This window comes from Mustela erminea, chromosome 10 (assembly GCF_009829155.1).
Source record: "Mustela erminea isolate mMusErm1 chromosome 10, mMusErm1.Pri, whole genome shotgun sequence".
NCBI lineage: Eukaryota > Metazoa > Chordata > Mammalia > Carnivora > Mustelidae > Mustela > Mustela erminea.
Genome location: NC_045623.1, coordinates 37810596 through 37830181, shown reverse-complemented (window position 1 = coordinate 37830181; position 19586 = coordinate 37810596). Strand labels below are relative to the sequence as shown.

General features: G+C 36.1%; 1 protein-coding gene across 7 annotated transcripts in view; it reads right to left on the bottom strand.

Annotated features, from left to right (window-relative positions):
- COL24A1 (collagen type XXIV alpha 1 chain) overlaps positions 1–19586 on the bottom strand; it is a 412730-nt gene that overhangs the window by 44064 nt on the left and 349080 nt on the right. For all 7 annotated transcript variants that reach the window (XM_032302395.1, XM_032302400.1, XM_032302399.1 and 4 more), the window contains 4 exons: positions 6411–6518; positions 4713–4820; positions 4565–4618; positions 3934–3996 (listed from right to left, as the gene is read on the bottom strand). In XM_032302395.1, the coding sequence (XP_032158286.1) occupies positions 3934–3996; positions 4565–4618; positions 4713–4820; positions 6411–6518 (333 nt within the window). The remainder of the gene's footprint in view (positions 1–3933; positions 3997–4564; positions 4619–4712; positions 4821–6410; positions 6519–19586) is intronic.

Here is a 19586-nt window from a genome sequence, read left to right as displayed (position 1 = left end):
GTCAGTGCAGAAATGCAGAAAAATTCTAGAAAATTTCTTGTGTAACAGTAAAATAGTCCATGTCCACATAATTCCAGTTTTTAGTAGAAAATCTAATAATATCAAAAGAAATCATAGTACTTTTGACTTGCCGTATGTGACACAATTCTATATATTATTACAGATTCCTGTCAGAAGAGTTACATCTGTGTAATTTCTAACAAACTGCTAAATCAGCAATACAATTTTTGTGTGGTGATAACTTTAATGATGCCATTTTACATGTGGGTTATTACATAAAAAATGCAAGTACTTTACATAAAAAAGAATACATAGAATGATGAACAAAATTTTGAATAACTTTCTTTATGGAGATTGAAGGAGAAGTCTGAGTGACTTGCAGCATGGAATTGGGAGAAGGCAATGGGAAAGAAACAAAGAGCATCGTATGTGACTAACTTCAGTTTCTCCATCTGTTAAATATGATTGCCTGTATCATAGGGCCATTTTGAGACTTAAATGTGAAAAATGATTTTGAAACTGTAAGTTGTTATTATGAAGATAACCTTGAATAAGCTCAGTCTGGTAATTCTTCCCAAACTATGTATGGAAGCTATCTTTTTTTTAATTGAAGTGTAACTCACATACAATATCTTACTAGTTTCTGGTGTATATCACCGTGACTCAAAATTTTTATATATTATAAAATGATCCCCACATTCAGTCTAGTTTCTATCTGACAGCATACAACGCTATTACAATATGACTGACTACACTTCCTATCGTACAGATTACATCCTCAGGACTTACTTATTTTATAACTGAAAGTTTGTACCTCTTAATTCTTCTCACCCATTTTGCCTACCCCCAACCCCTCCCCTCCTCTAGGAACCAATAGTTTGTTTCCTTATATCTATGTATCTGCTTCAGTTTTGTTTTGTTGGTTTGTTTTACTTTTTAGATTCTACATGTAAATAAGATCATGCTGTATCTTCCTTTCTCTGTCTGACTTACTATGTCTTTATGAATACAAAATACCTGTTGTAGTTATTTTCCCTCAACCTCTACTCCCACTCCCATTTGCAGCAAATTTCAGTCTTTCTGGCTTACACTTAACCTGAATTCTTAAATGTAGGTATCTGATAGGCTTTCTCTTTATCCAACTCCTGCCATGGTACAGAAAATACTAGCAATTGAGATCGTTATGTCATAAAGTCTATTCACAGATAGCTTAGAATGAGAGAAATTAGCTGGTACTATAAAAGTAAATCTAATGGAATCACTTTTAAAAACAAAAACTGATTTTAAGCGGTAATTTGTAAATATGGTCCCTAAATCTCAAAGATCTACAACCAAATCAAGACATAGAACACTACATCAAAAATTAATGATGTACTGTATGGTGACGAACATAACACGATAAAAAAAAAGAGTTGATTCATAAACTAATCAAATTTAAGCCCTAGATTGGTTTACCACTGAAAAAAAAGTCAACAAAGCTTTAATTTAATGAACTGGCCCATGATCTGACTCTAAAATAGTGATTTGTTAAAAGAACAGAGAGGTATACATGAACTCTAGAAAATGGTAGACCAAACAGCAAAAAACAGTGTCTATGCTTATCTAAATGTGTCTGAAAGACAAGGTGTTATGATTTTATTTTATATTTACATATTTTTATATGTTTTATATTTATATATATTTATATATTTTATATTTTTAGAGAGGGAGAGAGAGACAGTGGGGAAGAGACAGAGGAGGGCGAGGGATAATCTTAAGCCAGCTCCATGCCCAGCATGGAGCATGAGGCAGGGCTCCATCTCACAACGCTAACCAACATGACCTAAGCTGATAAACCAAGAGTCAGACACTTAATCGACTAAGTCACCCAGGTGACCCTGATGATTTTAATGGTTGGTCCAGTTAACTACACAACAACATCTTTGAAATGAAGAAAAATTAATCCAGATTTCCTACTTCAATTAATTTATTTAATCGTCTAGTATTTATTGATTGTTGAGCAAGAACTAGTTACTAGACCATTTAATATCCATTCTATATTCTAATTATACAATTGACAGGCAACATCATAACATATTATTTGGCCAATCAGCTGTGGATTCAGATTTTGGCTCTTCTACTTACTAGCCAGGTATGGCCTTGAGCAAATTACCTTTCAGAGACTTAGTTTCCCCATCTGAAAAATGGGGATGATGGCATCTCTCACAGGATTTTTGTCAGGATTAAATGAGAGAAGGGTCACAGACTGAACACTGGTAGATAATAGGTTTTTTGCTAAGTTATTAACCTATCATGACTTTTCACTTGAATTTATAATGACTCAGTAAATGATATTGCAATTATAAATATTCATGAGCAGTTACCAGAACTTTATTATTGGTGAACTGATAAAATTTCTGGAGCTGCAAAGCAGGATAGGGCTCAGACCCTGGCCTACAGAAACCCAGCGCCTAGTAAGATTCTGCTTAGGACAGATGTTAGGCAGGCAGCCAAATATCAAGAAAGGACTAATTAATTGAGAAAGCTTAATAAAACTACAATGAAGGGATTTAATTAGTAGGGAACTTAATATATGTAAGAACTTAAAAGCAGTATTTATTAGAGAGGAGGCGTTCCACATATAACTCACCTGTGGATAATCAAGAATTGGGCCTCATATAAAAGCACCAACTTTCCACGGTTCTTCAGAAATCATAAAAATAACTAATAAATTTGCACCTGAAGAAATGTTGAGGTGGGTCTTCAAACAAAAATTTCTCAGGGTAACATTGCCCTTTGTGTTACTGAAAATAATTTATTGTAAGAGTTGGAGAAGAAGTGTAGGATTTCAAAAATTTGACTGTTCATTTAATATTTTGCACAAGACACTGATTTTCAGCTGTAAAGTTCTTCGAGATTCTTTTCTCCTGCTTCTGGACCACTTTCCTTTTTCTCTTTGCTGTCTCCACCTTTGTCCCTGTAGTTGCTATTACTAAGGGGGTGCAACTGCTACAGTCAAACCACTGTTCGACATTTTATCGCTTTTTTTTTTTCCCCAGTTTTACAGATCATTTCATCAATGAGGAGACTCGTTAATGAAAGCAAAAACAAAACAAAAAGCAAAATAAAACAAAACCAAAAACCAAAAACCAGTAACTGCTGATGGCTTATCTATCCCTACTTATTATATTTGCTACACTTTGCAATTCTAGGTACTAAATAGCTAATGGAATTTTTCAGACACCAACCTTTGTAACTCTTTAAGCAATTCCTCATCACTCTCCAGGGATAGCTACCCCTGAGTTGGGAAAACATAGCTATTGAGAAATATTTTTCAAAGTGTGGTGTGAGGAGTTCTGGTCCTAGACAAGCCTCCTCCAAGTGCTGCATGGGGGTGGTCTCTGGTCTCTGGTTGCATTAATGCATATAACACGAAACTGCTTTATGTTTTTGTTCCTAATGTGAGTTAATAAATACATTATCCAGTATCAACATTAATTCTGATATGTATTTTCTAAACTAAGAACAGGGAAGATGGGTGGTCTCTAGGGTCTTTTGCTCAAATTAATATATGAACTGAAAAAGGCTAAGAACATTTGCATGGGATCTACTGAATTTCTATCTTTTTTTTTTTTTTTTTAAAGATTTTATTTATTTATTTGACAGACAGAGATCACAAGTAGGCAGAGGGCAGGCAGAAAGGGGGGGGGCAGGATCCCTCCTGAGCAGAGAGCCTGATGCGGGGCTCAATCCCAGAACCCTGGGATCACGACCTGAGCCGAAGGCAGAGGCTTTAACCCACTGACCCACCCAGGCGCCCTTGAGTTTCTATCTTTAAAGTAATTTTATTAAGTTATTAATTTGGAGTATATTAATTTTAGAATTCTTAACGCTAATTCCTAAAATAAGCAAAGAATCACAATCTCCCGGCAAGTAGAATGACTTTACACTTACTCTCTGTCCAATAGGACCTTTAGGACCTGATATTCCAACAATGCCAGCATCTCCCTCAGGACCCTAAAAATAGAATAAAAATAAAAAGTCAAAATCTTTCGTTCTATATGAACATTTTACAAGTGAAATAATCTTATAATAATCTATTGAGTTGATTCTTAAAAAATGGAACGTTAATTAAATGGCTAGTTAATGATGTACATGCTGAAGTACTACGGAGGATTGTTCTGAACTATGCAAGTTACTTTGAAGTGTGCCAAAATGAATTCAGAGAGGGAGAGAGGGTTAGATAAGAGTCACAATAAAGCAAGTCGAGTAAAAAGTTATGGTGGAACCTAGGTAAGAGGTATATGGATTTTTACTCATTCTCTCAACTTTGCTGTATTTTCAAAATAAAATGCTTGTGAAAATGGAATGTGAAGGGACAGAGGTGAGTTATTCTTAAAATTGGTAGGAAAATATATACCTATGTAAAATTTTATATTAATATTCAATTTCAAAATTCAAATATGTAACTCTACGAACGGAAATTTTGCAGATTAGGAAATAGGTTGTCAAAGACTCAAGTCAGAGACTAAATATTGGTATTTCGACATCTTTCTGATGAATAGCAGAAAATGTGTAAACATACTCTGGGGCCTGGGAATCCTTGGAAACCTGTCAAACCTTGAACACCATGTTCTCCCTGCAATGTGAATGGACAGGAGAATCATTATTATGCAATGGTGGCCGGGCCTGTAAAATAATAATACTTAGTGAATTTCTGAGTTGGCACATACAGGCTGCCCTTTCAGACCAGGATCTCCACATGGTCCTTGATCACCTTGTGCTCCTCGGTGACCTCTTTTACCTTGAATTCCAGGTTGACCAGGTAGCCCTTGTTCACCCTGTGGACAAAAAAAAAAGGGTGATCTTGACTTTAGAATCTATAAGCATACCGTGTTTTAAATGAAACCCCAATACAGGTCCATCCTTAGGCAAAAGTACAAGGCACTGGGGAAATCAAATTCTGCTTGGTCATTCTCCCTACCAATATTTTTCACACAAGTAATGTTTGATTATAATAAGCAAGAAGCGTAACAGTGGGGAAAGAAAATTTCAGGGTTGTGGTCATAAGTGTGGAAAAAAGAGGGAAAGGGGAAGGACAGTTGGGCTAAAGGGAGAATGGTGAGAGGTGGGGTGTGTGTGTGGGGGGTGTTTATATATCATGGAATTTGTATTTTATTTGAATCAGTATTACTTTGTTATGTTTTCCTCACCATACAGAGATGATTCAGCTGATACCAGAAACTGAGCAGGGTCTCCTGAAGTGTGTGAACCTTGGCTTTTACCATGGTTATCTTTTCAATCCTATCATTAAGAAATTTCTAGTACTTGTTTCCCAAGGTTCCCTTTCATATATATTCCTTTCATCTCCTAAAATGTCACTTTAAAAATATATTTAAGCACTGCTGTTTTGTTTGTAAAAGTTAAGGGTTTTCTAAATTCATTTTTATTTTATTTTTTGAAATGAAAGTTGTAATAACTTTCACACCACTTCTAAAAATAATAATCAGGAGGAGTTTAGAGTTAGGTTAATAAAAAATGAAGGTTGGTTGATTTTGATCAAAGATTATTTAAGATTAGCATATTATCCTTCACTGTCTGGAAACAAAGACACAGCTTTTGGACTTGACAAATACGGATCCTTCTTATTGTCAGGTCATACTTAAGAGATAGGAATTTTATTTCACTTTCTGGTTTTAGCACTGGGTCAACTACATTGAATTTTAGTGGAAAGGAATGAGTCATTTCCAGTTTACCCATATGGGTCAGAATACCTGAACATTCTGTAGAACTGAAACTATGAAAATCAAATTAAGAGGTGATAATGATGAGGGTGCCAACATCTTAATCCCTGGCTTTTATAAAATTGCTTTAGACACTGGAGTCATCTTTTGGTTGTAAGGGTCAATCCTGCATTGAGATAGCTCTAAAACAGGTTTTGCTTAGAAAGCCTTATTGAATGTACAATACTCCATTCAATGAGTGTTAATGCAAGATTTAAAGATGATCACTTTGACTCTAAGAAATAAGCTCTACTCCTAATCCGATTTATGAACTGTTGGGTAGATTCAGATTCAGAGGAATAGGAAGTATTTCTAAGAAAGTATGTATCTGGAAGTAATAAGATTTCACTTTTTAGGAGGAGACAGAGGATGACAGGAAAGAAGAAACAGAATGAGTCAAAGAGCATCTTTTAAAGCATTGCCAATATTGAATTAATGAGTTGTTCTGGCAATTATACACACTGTGTTTATCACAGGAGAGGAGAATGTCCAGGCCACACACTTTCTTTTTCTTCCTAATGTGTTTTTACTATTGGTCAAATTTATTAAAACCATTAATCTTACCATCCTGTGACCTAGCCAATGAACTCAGGGACAAGATGTTTGTCAATGGTGCTGCTCATCTATCAGAAGAAAACTTTGAAATACCTTTGGGCCTGGGATGCCTGGGCTTCCTGGGAGGCCTGATGACCCCTTGGCTCCTCGAGGACCTGGAGAACCAACCAGTCCTGTTCTTCCTGGGCTGCCTCTGGTGCCCTAAGAAATAAGAAATGAAAATTGGGGTATTTCCTAAAAATCCATCCAGAGGCTCAGTATATTTAGGAGGGGATGGTGTTCCGAAAGGCTGCTGTTGCCACACTACCCAGGTTTGAGACCTATCCTGGGCTTCTTTCCCAAATAAGTGAAATATTTAAGTAATATTTTGACTCACCTAAAGTCTCTAATTACAGTTAATGTAATGGTCTGAGGTATTTAAAATGAAAGTACTGAGGCAGTATAGTCTGTCAGTACCTTCTGACTTAAATAGCCTAGGTGCAAAGTATGTGTGTTATGTTCTAACTTTCTGTATTATATTCTGGGTATGCATGACAACTCTAATAACTGATTAATGTTTCCTTAAGAAAAATATTCTATGGCTATTAACTAGACCTACTGTGGTGATCATTTTTCAATATGCACATATATTGATTCATTATGCTGTATACCTGAAACTAATGTAATATTTTATGTCCCTTATATATGTTTCAATTTAAAAAAAGATTAAGAATTTAAAAAAAGTTTGAGTGGTTCATTTGTTAGCCCTGCATGGAAAATCACTTAGTGATATGACTTACATCATGTCCTCAAAGTAAACTTGCTTAAGATTATTACCTTTTGGCAAGAACAATGGCCTGAAATGGTAAAGACATTGCAGCAGCTTCAATAGCCAATTAAAAAGCAAGGCAAATGCTTTTCATTGGTTTTCCTTGCCTCTTGATGAATCAACAGATGTTACCAATACTACTCAGTTGTTGATTTGGGGATCCAACGCTGTGTTGAAGTGACTGAAGAGCTAACCTACGTGAACAGTTTGCAGATTGACTATAAGTGAGAATATTTTCGAAAAAAATTTAAAACACTGAATCAGTACAACCTCAAGTGGAATCTGCTAAAATGTGATAAAAACTAATAGCAATGCATTGGGAAAATATTTATTGAACAAATTTGCAAAAGTTGTGAAAATGTAGTGTATTTAAAGCTATGGATGTTCACTGTATTATCCACCATCAGGTCCACTGAGGAAAACACTCATCTAGCATGTGTTATTGAACCAGTAGTGCCAATAGTGAATTCCACTGACTCTGGCAACCTTCATCCATTTTGTGATATTTTTTGTGAAAATAGAAACCAAATATCCTAATTTTCTCTATCACACAGCAGTCTGATGGCTCGGCAGGGATAAACTTTTATTGAGATATTCTGAGAATGAGATTGAAATGTTTTTGAATGGGAAGACCCACCCTCAACCTCTATTATTAAATGATGAACGGGTTTAGGAATTGGATTTTGCTGCAATGCCTATAAGTGAAGCATATACTTTGGTAGTTGTTTCTTTTTCTTTTTCCTTCTTTTTTTTTTAAGGGTGAGGGCAGAGGCAGAGGGAGAATGAAAATCTTAAGCAAGTTCCATGTTCAGCACGGAGCCCAACACAGAGCTTGGTCTTACAACCCTGAGATCATGGCCTAAGCCAAAATCAAGAGTTGGATGCTTAACTGACTTGACTCACCCAGGTGACCCAAGTCATTTCTTTTTCTTTTTTTTCTTTCAAGTAATCTCTATACCCAACACGGAGCTTGAACTTAAAACCCCAAGATCAATAGTCACATGCTGTACCAACTGAGCCAGTCAGGCACCTCATGTGCCAGAGTCATTTTGATGACAGCTAGTGTTTGAATCACAAGTAACATCAAGCGACTTTATACATTTCCTGTGATGTCAAAAATTAAAACAATAAGTCAGATCTTCATTTCTCACACAAATTTGCAGTGGGTGGATTTTCTGAGCTCAAATCCTTTCAGTAGCATTTTTTAGCACTAGAGGCAAGACATTTCTATACCTCAAAATCCATTTAACTGTGCAGCGGGAGTTCCCACCTAACATCAACTGGAAATGCTAATATACAACATAATGACATGCTAGAAGGCAAATAATCAAGAGAAGAATCTAACAGAATTTTACAAATTCCTTCCAAGCAACAAATATGCACAATTAAAATCATATGTTCATGAATTTGGCAGCACTTGTATGTGTGAAAAGAATTTTCAAAGATAAAATTTGGAAAATGTGCAGAATCTCATTATAAGTCAGCATTAACAAATAAAAAGAAAATTTTGATGATAGGGAACTGTAATAAGCTAAATGTTATCTTTCCTCCCACAAATAATTCTATTTTTTTCTCATAAGTTGACTTGTATTACAAAAAATTGTACTAAATTATTATATTTTCAATTTCATAAAGAAAAATTTTGTGAAAATCTATTTTTTCTCATTATATAAGTTCTTAAATAGTACCTTAATTTTGCCTACTGCCCTGCAAAGCCCCAAATACAATATTTACAGAAACCATTCGTCAACCCCTATTTTAGGAGATGACTGCTACTTTTTGAGTTGATTCCTGGGATACTAAACTGGGTTGTGCAATCTTTCTTCTAGGCATTCAGCAAATATTAGATTATGATATAGAACATCATTATGTGAAAGCAAGGTCATGGGAAGCCCTATGAGCAATACATAAATAAATAAAATAAGGCTTTTATTTTCAAGAAGCTTAAAATTAAGTTAAAAATTATAAAATGTAATATATAAATAGTTATAATAAAAACAAATATTTTAAAGATTTTCAGATGAGAAGAGAGATACAAAGCAAATACTTAGAGGGGTCCTGAATAGGGGACATTTTCTTTGGTGTTAATCAAAAAGGCATTACTGAGAAAGTAGGTTAGAACAAGATCACAAGATAAAGATATTGTTGGGGCACCTAAATGGCTCAGTCAGTTAAGAGTGTGATTCTTGATTTAGGTTCAGGTCATGATCTCATGGTTGTGAGATCCGGCCCTGCATTAGAATCCGGTGTCCAGCTCTATGCTGAGCATGGAGCCTACTTGAAATCCTCTTTCCCTCCCCCCCACTCACATATGCTTTCTCTCAAAAAAATAAAAGATAAAGATATTGCCCTTAAAGATAAAGATATTGCCCTATCACAAATGTGATAGGAGAGGTGATTCATCAAAAATAGAGTCTCTTAAAAAAAAAAAAATGGGGCACCTGGGTGGCTCAGTGGGTTAAAGCCTCTGCCTTCAGCTCAGGTCATGATCTCAGGGTCCTGGGATCAAGCCCCACATTGGGCTCTCTGCTCAGCAGGGAGCCTGCTTCCCCCTGTCCCCCATCCCCGCCTGCCTCTCTGCCTACTTGTGATCTCTATCTGTCAAATAAATAAATAAAATATTAAAAATAAAATAGAGTCATTTCTGTAGAAGGCCTGGTTTGGAGAATAAGACCTAAAGATAAAGCTGATTTTGAATATAATACTGAAGTATTATTCCTTTTTTCCCCAAGTTATTTCTTCCAAATTATATCATCACATACCTTTTCATTCTTTTACTTATGGTAAATAATTCAACATAGTTAAAGAATTACCTTTTCCAGGTAGATTTTCTTCATGATCACAAAGCTGACTGAAATAATGAATGAAAATGTATTTTTATATTCCTAGGTGCCATGTACTATGCTGGGCACTCACAGGAAGACACCTACAGGATACCTACAGGATATAGGTTCATATTTCTTAATTGATCTCTAAACATTTTTTTTTGTCCCAATCTACATTGACTATTTTTATCTCTTACCATTTCTCTATGTTAGTGGCTCTCAATATACATTAAGGAACAATTATGAGGACAAAATCCTCACTGGGAAAAGGTGAAAGGAAGGGGAGAAATAAAGACAGAAGTACAGTAGGGGAAAGAGCAAGAAGGGGGAAAGGTAGGGAGAGAGAGAGAGAGAGAGAGAGAGACAGAATGAGAAGGAGGAAGCAGGGTTGGGCAGATAGAAAAGAGAAAGAGAGCCGCACTGTGGACTTAAGGTTCAGGTGGTATGGTTCTCCCATGTTGCTTGCATCATTAATCCAAGTGCACTAATCTCTACTTCCTTCCCCTTGCCACATGAACTTGAGAACCCCGAATTCATGTAATTTATCCTATTTCTTTCCTCTTACCACACAAATCCTGGATTCGTGACATGGTGTCATTTTAGAACTCATCAATACAAATGAAAGCAAATCCAGTCATAGTCATCTGAGACTCTGGGATATAAAATTTCAAAAATGTTCAGTGAAGACAGCTGTTATACCAATGGCCAGGTCTCTAAAAAGAATATGACTTTACAGAAAAGGCAAGTCTCAAAAATTGAATTCTGATAAACACTGTCCTCCCCATTAAAAACAAAAACAGGTGGGGCACCTGGGTGGCTCAGTGGGTTAAGCCTCTGCCTTCTGCTCAGGTCATGATCTCAGGGTCCTGGGACCGAGCCCCGCATCAGGCTCTCTGCTCAACAGGGAACCTGCTTCCCCCTCTCTCTCTGCCTCTCTGCCTACTTGTGATCTCTGTCTGTCAAATAAATAAATAAATAAATAAAATCTTTAAAAACAAAAACAAAAAAACAGGTGAAAAATCCAAAGAAACCGATGACTTGAAGAAAAGGAAGGTATGTAAGCAAGGGAAAACAAAACAAAACATACATACTCAGATCAATATATAGACTTAGTTCCAGAGATAAACTAGGTAGAAAGCAGATCAGTGTAAGGATTTAAAAAAAAAAAAAAAAAAAAAAAAGAAAGGTGGATTGTCTTGCAAGGCTGTGAATATCCTACCTTTGAATGTATTACAGAGGTAATAGATGCCACAGGGAGAGGATAACACATGACAGATTACCTGAGACAATTTTAGGATACCTCAACATTCCAGAATTCTAATAGAGTAGCACTTCACTTATAATTTTAGGCAATTTTTTAAAGACCTTTATTCACCAACACGAAAAAAATATATATCTTTCCAGTGATGCATGGACAACGGACATTCAGATCTTGTTGAATGCTCCAGAAATTCAATAGTTATTTTTAGCTGAGAATAAAAGGACCCTAAGACTAGTCCTCAAGGTTAACTGAAAACTAGAAACTTTACTTGCAGTGCTATCACACATTTAACAGGGCACACTGGATATGTTCCAAGTCACTTACTGTTCATGTTGGTTTCTTAGAGAGAAATTTGAGGATAGTAGCAGAGTGTTCTGCACAAAGTTCCAAACAATGTCTCATACAAGTAGAGAACAAATATTTTTTATTGTGAACACAAAGATGGATGAGTAATTTTACTTTCAAGAGAAACAGATGCTAATGCCTAAGCGTTCTTTCCAGTGTCTTCTAAATGATTTATTTAAAACCAGTCAGCAAAGAGTAAGTCATTCTGGGAAAATTTTTAAAAGAAATAAAATCGTATTTAATTTGCTCAGAGATGCTAAAACAATGAACAGTTTACCTGAGTTAAAAAAAAAAAAAGTTGATAGTATGATAAGAGTACATGATGTCTCATGGCTAGAAACTTCCACTATCCTCGGATGGAGGTTAGATTCCCTGCTGAATAAGTTTTTTTTTTTTTTTAATTAACATTAACTGACATAAAGTATTATGTAATTTAAAAGCTTACTTAGTGCTATTTTGGTACATTTGTGTTTATTTATTACAATATGATTATTGCAGTAATGTTGGCTAATACCTTTATTATATCACATGTTTATAATTTCTTTTTTGTGCTGAGAACAGTTAAGATTCAGTCTGCTAGCAACCTTGAAATTTACAATATGATATCATTGACTATAATCACTATGTTGTGCATTAGATCTCCAAAATTTATTTATCTAGTAGTTTTAAGTCTGTACTCTTTTTTTTTTTTAATATTTTATTTATTTATTTGACAGAGAGATCACAAGGAGGCAGAGAGGCAGGCAGAGAGAGAGAGAGAGGAGGAAGCAGGCTCCTGGCCGAGCAGAGAGCCCGATGTGGGGCTCGATCCCAGGACCCTGAGACCATGACCCGAGCTGAAGGCAGAGGCTTTAACCCACTGAGCCACCCAGGTGCCCCAAGTCTGTACTCTTAAATTGGTTTTCAACTCTGCAGGAAGTATCACTTTTGTCTAAACTGAAGTTGATGACTGCTTGGGTCAGTCAGTAATCAACAATATCAGCCACAACAAGAGTTACTTTTTACTGAGTGTCTTTTGTATATATTAGAAACCATAATGGTTGAAAAAGAAGAAAGAAAGAAAGAAAGGAAGGAGGAAGAAAAGAAAGAAAGAAACAAACAAACAAAGAAAAAGAAAGAAAGAAACTATATGGTAGTATGGTTGTATTGTTTTATTTAATCTGATGTCAGTGAAGGAAATAAGACTTTGACTTCCCTGTGGGGGAAGGAAAGAAGGATACATAAGCATGTACATGTTTTTCTGGAATTGAATGGGAAGATCTGGGACGGAAAATGGAGTTATCTGCATACATTCAGAGGACAGAAAGAGAAAGATTTTGGAACAATGATGACTAGTTTATATATAATAGTGAAACATAAAGTGAATGTCACTCTGTTACTTACTAGGCCCCTTAATTTAGATGTTGTAATTTCATTAGAATTGAAACAAATATATTAAGGAATAAATAACAAATACACATTTTTAAGTACAGGCAAAAATAGAAATCCACATTTTAAAGTAGATTAACAAAGGAAAATCATCTTTAAAATATGTTGAATGAAAAGACAAATATTTTTAATATTAATTTTATAGATGTCTCAACAGCAGAGTGATAAGTTTAAAATGACACTAAACTTCAAATTAATTGTTTTTCTTTAAAGTAGCACCTTGAAAATCGCTAGAAAGTTTTTTCCTTTCCCTACTTCCAAGCATCCTCTGTGCTCATACCATTATGTTTATATAGTTATAAACTATATAAATAGTTCTCCCATATTTCTCCCATATTTATGGGAGAAAATAGCAATTAAAATTACTTTACTTACTGTAGTACAAAAAAACAAGTATGATGCCGTAATTTTTTTTTTTTTGCATTATTAGGCAACATAAGTACTGCATTTTTTGTTAAGCCAGCAAACCAATGAGTTATAAAAGTAATGCTTTGCTTCCTTTATTCCAAGCAACTAAAAACACTTCTGTTTAAGTAAGAATTTCTCATTTTATTTGTTTTACTAAATATATACCCCCAGGAAAGAATTGGCTGTTAAAAAATGTGGGATAATAATTATTAGGTGATTATATGCAAGGCTATATTATATAAAAATAATGTAGCATTCATAACATTTTCTTTCAGTGTCAGTCAAAAGTAATGTGGCCAAACGTTGGAAATAAGATTTATGAATGAGCTGTACACTAAAGTCAGGAGGGGACTTTAGTTTTGAATCTCTAAACATACTAAGGCTTATGGAACTTGGAGCAGGGTGGAGACAAGTCACAGGGCAGCGGAGACAAGTCAGGTCTGCTTGACTTATGTCTATTCCCGAGAGTGTACAAAACTAAGTTTGTTCAGCCTTAATGAATACAGGCATTTCAACATTGTATTACCTCACAGAAATTATTTATACATTTCCATTAGAACAACTGGTGGTTTATCAGTCTTACAAAATGGACAGTGCAAATGTCACTCTAATATTGGGCAAAATTCATGTGCCTTATGAAATCTCCTTTACTCAGAACTTCACCTATAATCATAGGACTGACAGGGACTAAAAAAAGGATTATTTCATTATACTTTGGATCTTAGACATGTCCAGGCTCACGCTACTATGAAGAAATAAATGTCCCTCTTTCATTTCAAAAATAACAAATCTATACCCATACTCTCTTGCTTGATCCTCGGATAATCCTGTGAACATGCCAGTTCTTTCCTAACTGCAGGTTTTTCCATTTTGGTTCCTTCACAGAGTGTGCTTGCTCCTCATTCTTTATAGACCTGGCTCAGTGTCACCTTCTCAAGGGAGATACAGTCTCACTATACCCAAGTGCGACCTCCTCCATGAGGCCTGCACTGTCTATTCCATCTATAATCTATCTCCCACATGCTCTATCTCACAGCCCTATTTCTTTCTTCCACAAGCTGGAATTACCAGATTTCTTTATATACGGACTACTAACCAATTACTGGGCTGATTCATAGTACATTATGAATTTTTTTTTAAAATTTCTTTTTTAGGTCAAAAATAGTCAAATGTCGGGACGCCTGGGTGGCTCATTTGGTTAAGCATCTGCCTGTAGCTCAGGTCATGATCCCAGGGGTCCTGGGATCGAGCTCTGCATTGGGTTCCCTGCTCAGGGGAAGAGCCTGTTTCTCCCTCTGTCTGATGCTTCCCCTGCATGTGCTCTCTCTCTCTCTGCCAAATAAGTAAAGAAAATCTTTTTTAAAAAATGGGCAAATGTCAGAAATTTCTTGCTGTTCCATGTATGTTTCATGGAGGCAGTTCTTTGTCTATCTTGTCTAGTGCTATATTTTCCAACTCCTAGCTCATAATAAGCACTGAACAAATATATGTTGAATGAATGCACGTTAGCTTAACCATGAGTATCTATTATTATGGGAAGATGATAATAGCAATAAGGGCATGTAGTCAGCTAAACACGTCACATATGAACCATATGAGGTAGGTGTTATTACATTCCTGTTAGAGATGAGAAGCTTAAGATGTTAAGTAGCTGACATATCTTAATTTTATTCAGGACTCCAAAGTCACAGTTTTTATGCAAAGACCATTCACTTTTCAAATATTTATTGAGCTTCTTCTTCTTTTTCAGATTTTATTTATTTATTTGAGAGTGAGAGAGTGAGAGAGAGAGCATGAGTTGGGGGGAGGGAGAGGGATAAGCAGACTCCCCACTGAGCAAGGAGCCCAATGCAGGGCTTGATCCTAGGAGCCCAATGTGGGGCTTGATCCTAGGACCCCGGAATCATGACCCTGGAATCTTGACCCCAGCCAATGGCAGACGCTTAAGCTAAGCCATCCAGGCGCCCCTATTGAGCTTCTTCTATTGCCTGAGGCTGCTGAGTGCTAGAGCTCCAAAGATGAATAAAACACAACCCCAAATCTATATGAGTTTGCCATCTTTTGTCGCAGGAAGACATTAAAATATGTAATCATCAGCCATATGATTGTACTCTGATGGAAGCAGTGTATACAAGTTCAGAGCAGGGTTGCTTAACTCTGACTAGAGAGTTCAAGGAAGAGTGTCTGAAGGAGGTAACAGTTCAATTACGTCCTGAAAGAGCAAGAAATTATTCATCCTAAAGTTAGAGAGAAAGATGGAAGAACTTTCCAAGCAGAAGGCATAAATGACATGTACAAAGACATGAAAGTAAGAAAAAAATACAGAATTGGGGGGGACTATCTAAGTAATTAAGCATAGCTGAATGGGTATAGCATAGTGATTAAGAACACAGGTTCTGAATCTAGATTGGCTGATTTTGAATTCTGGCTCTATTGTTTGTTGTCTATATGACCTCAGGCAAGTTGCTTAGTCTCTCCAAGTCTCACCTTCATTTTCTGTACCCTAAAGATAATAGCTATACCTACTTCACGTTTTTTTTTTTTAAATTGTTATTGTTGTTTTTTTGTGGGATTAAATAGCTTCATACATATTCAGCACTTTGAATAATTCCTGGCACATAGTAAGCATTTAATAATTGTTAGCTGTCATTATGACTGAAATGCATAGAAAATGTGAGGATAAAGGCAGAATAGAAGACTAGAAACGTAAAGAGAGGTCAGACCATGAAGATCAACATTACACAAGGAGTATGAACTTCATTGGATGGGGAGTCACCGAAGATTCAACTAGGAAAGTTACATCCTTCAGCAAATCTTTCATTTTGTTGCTAATAAGCAGCCGAACTGGCTGTGTTTTGTCTGTTCTGGAAGAGTTCCTAATGAGCAGTAAATGGGCCAAAACAAGTAGCAGGGGGGAGAGGGAGAAAGTAGTAATCAGGATAAGCCATAACTGGAAATCACCCTTTTAATAATTAAGAGTTGACAGGATCTGCTGAATGTAAATCTGGCAAACACAAGAGTTTTTCTTTCTCCAAAATACTATGGGGAAATAAATGTATTTTCTCAGAAACAGAAGTTTCTTTGGTGTGACTAGCTCACAGGCTAGAGAGTGCCACAGGTGGGTGGCAGACCTGCTAGTGTCCCTAACAGAGGTTTCCATGATGGTCTTGCTACTCTGTGCTTGGACTGTGAGTTGGATGATGAAGTGTGTTTTTCCTTCTTATACTGGACACAATCCACAGTGGAAAACTCAAGACTTCCGATGTTCTTTCAGGATAAGCATCTCATTTCCTATAACACTTAAGCCTGTGTTCACCTTACAAAGTGCAAAGTCAAGATTGAAAATCCTTGATTTGTCTTAAGTCAAGATGGTAGGTTTGTTTCTTTCCCTCTCTTCCAATAACCAATTTTATTAGTTGTAGCAATAAAAAAATAAGAAGACTAGTAAGCCTTCATTTTGGTGACAAATAGATTTATGATCTTTGCAGGGAAAAGTTGTTTTCCTTTTTCATAAATGATTGAGGCACTACAGAAGTCCAAAGCGATGAAAACAGCAATGGTAGACTCATTTACTGCAGATGTGCTAAGTTGACTCGTCTCAAAACACTCATTTATACAGAAGGAAATTCACATAGGCAACTGTGAGCCTCTCCAATACTGTCCTTAGTTATAGTCACATGACTTTGAAAAAACACTGAAACTGTGGACCGAATATGCCAAGAATTCTTTAACTCCTTGGCCACATCAAAAAAAGAAAGAACATTGTTTAGGAAAATCATGCAGTTGCATAATGCTAGAAATCCTAGAATAAATATTTTTCTTAGTGGAAAAATCCAGAAGTCTTTAAAGGTAAGCCAAGAAACACCATGGTGTTTAAAAAATAAAATAAAAACTTAAAAAAACAAAAAGACCAATGGAAAGATGTCCTTATCTGTTGTTGAAAATATTCCAGGGAATATGCGAGTATTTAGAGACTATGTTACTTTCTCTTAATTAGTTTTTCTATTGTAATAATAAGTTTCAGAAATAATTAGAAATTACCAGTTAGCCATTGTTTTCTAAAGTCACTGACCAGACTAGTTCCTTATAAAGCATCACCACTTTAATTTCATATCATATTTCTACAGGAAACAGAAACATTTGTAGAAAATATTTCCATATTCATAAATACCAATAGCATGTGTAAACTTTGGGGTTAAAAAGAGGATTCCTCAAGGGAAAGTTATTTTTTTTATTTTGATGGATACAAAACACTTCAATATTTATGACATCCTGATATTCAAAGTATGCATGTGAAATTTTTCTAACTTATTCTTTGAAAATGCTAAAGGTAGGAGATGATGAATTATGATCTGATACCAAATTGCTTACCAATGGGAATAGCATATGCCATTCTTCATACTTCATGGCCCTGGGTGATATACTATAGCAATATTCAACATTATTCCTTTCATCACAAAATTCCATGAGATTCTTATACTGGCCCTATATAAAGGGACATCTAGCTCAGAATCTGTTTTTCAAAAATGATGGCCCAGTTAGAAGTAGAATAGCTTTGAAAATGGAACTAGAATGTACATGTTTTATTGTCTGACTAATTCATACTCAGATGCTCCTTTCTATTTATTATGTCTTCAGCCTCTCTGTCTCTACTAGGCCCACCTAGCTTTTAAATGTGCTCAAGGTTCTCTCACTTCAAAATAACTTCTACTTTAATTTCAGTTTCATCTCTAGTTATTGTCCTACTTTCTCTTTCAGAACTGAATTTCTCCACTGAATTACCTGAATATCTGATTTCTTCACTGTCCACGCTCCTCAAGCACTGCGATCCTATTTCTGCCCCTACTAATCAAATCAAATGGCTATTTGCTGAAGTTAATGATGACCTCCATATTCTAAAATATAATGGCATAATTTTATCTTTTTGAGATTTTGGTACTAGTCAGGGTCCTTACACGCAAACACCAGAAACCAATTCTGGAAAATTTTAATGGAAAATTTACTGAAAATGCACTGAATAGCTCCTAAAATCACAGGTAAATCCAGAAAGCCAGATTTGGAAAATACACAGAATAAAGGAAGTTTAGGCAGCCAGAATTTGGACACTGCAGTGTGTATCACAGTAGCTGCTGGACATGGACTCGTGTCACCCCTGGAAACTGAGTACTACTGATGTTACTGCCACTGCCACTGCCACTAGAACAGAGTCTCTATTGTCCTGGCTTCTGCATATCACAGACTCCCCAGCCAAAGGTCTTGGTGAACATAATGATTGGTTTGGCCTAGGTCATTGGCTTATGTCCTTGTTTCAGGAAGGAACCAGAAGATGAGAGTCTAGCCTTTGACTTCTGTGGAAAGGGGCCCCCTACTGGGGTGCCTCAGTGGCTCAGTGGGTTAAGCATTCGGCTTTTGATTTTGGTTCAGGTAATAATCTCAGCATTGTGGGATCAAGCCCTACATCGGGCTCCGTGTTCAGCAGGGAGCCTGCTCAAAGATTCTCTCTCTCTCTTCCTCTTCCCCTGCCCACTCTCACCAAAATAAATCTTTAAAAAGAAAAAGGATAAAAGTAGCCTCCCTCACCAAGATCAGAGAGTAAACCCAAACTTTTTTAAAGCTAAAAATGAGGTAAGATGCTGAATAACCAAAAAAATAAAATTAAGAAAACACATGTGCAACATAATCTCTTAGGATTATTATAGTTGATGACTTACTCCTTGAAATATTTTTTTGCTAAGTTTCCATGACATTATATTCTTTTCCTCCTATCTATTATGATCACTCCCTCTTGGTCACCTTTGTAGTCTCCTCTTCTACCTTTACCTTACTTCTAAATGATGGCATTCCCCACAGCTTGATACTGAACCTTCTTTCCATTGTTTACTTATATTCGTGTTTTTCTTCATTTGTTCCCCAAATCTATTCACTGCTCCTTCTCTATCTCGCTATTTGTTCTGGGAATTTGACCTTTATGGACTGCATCACCTGGATTCTCTTGTCCTCTCTTGACTTTCAGTTGAGGTTGGCCAATGGGATATACTTCACTAGGATATTAGAGGAGGAAGGTGCACTACATTTACTGCTCCCATTTCCTTCTGGCCTTGGTGTTCTGTCAGTGGCTGGGTTACTTTCAGCTCTAGCTCCTGTGAGGTGTCCCTCTTCCAATAGCTCCGGCTCTCAACTGGAGTCTCAACTTG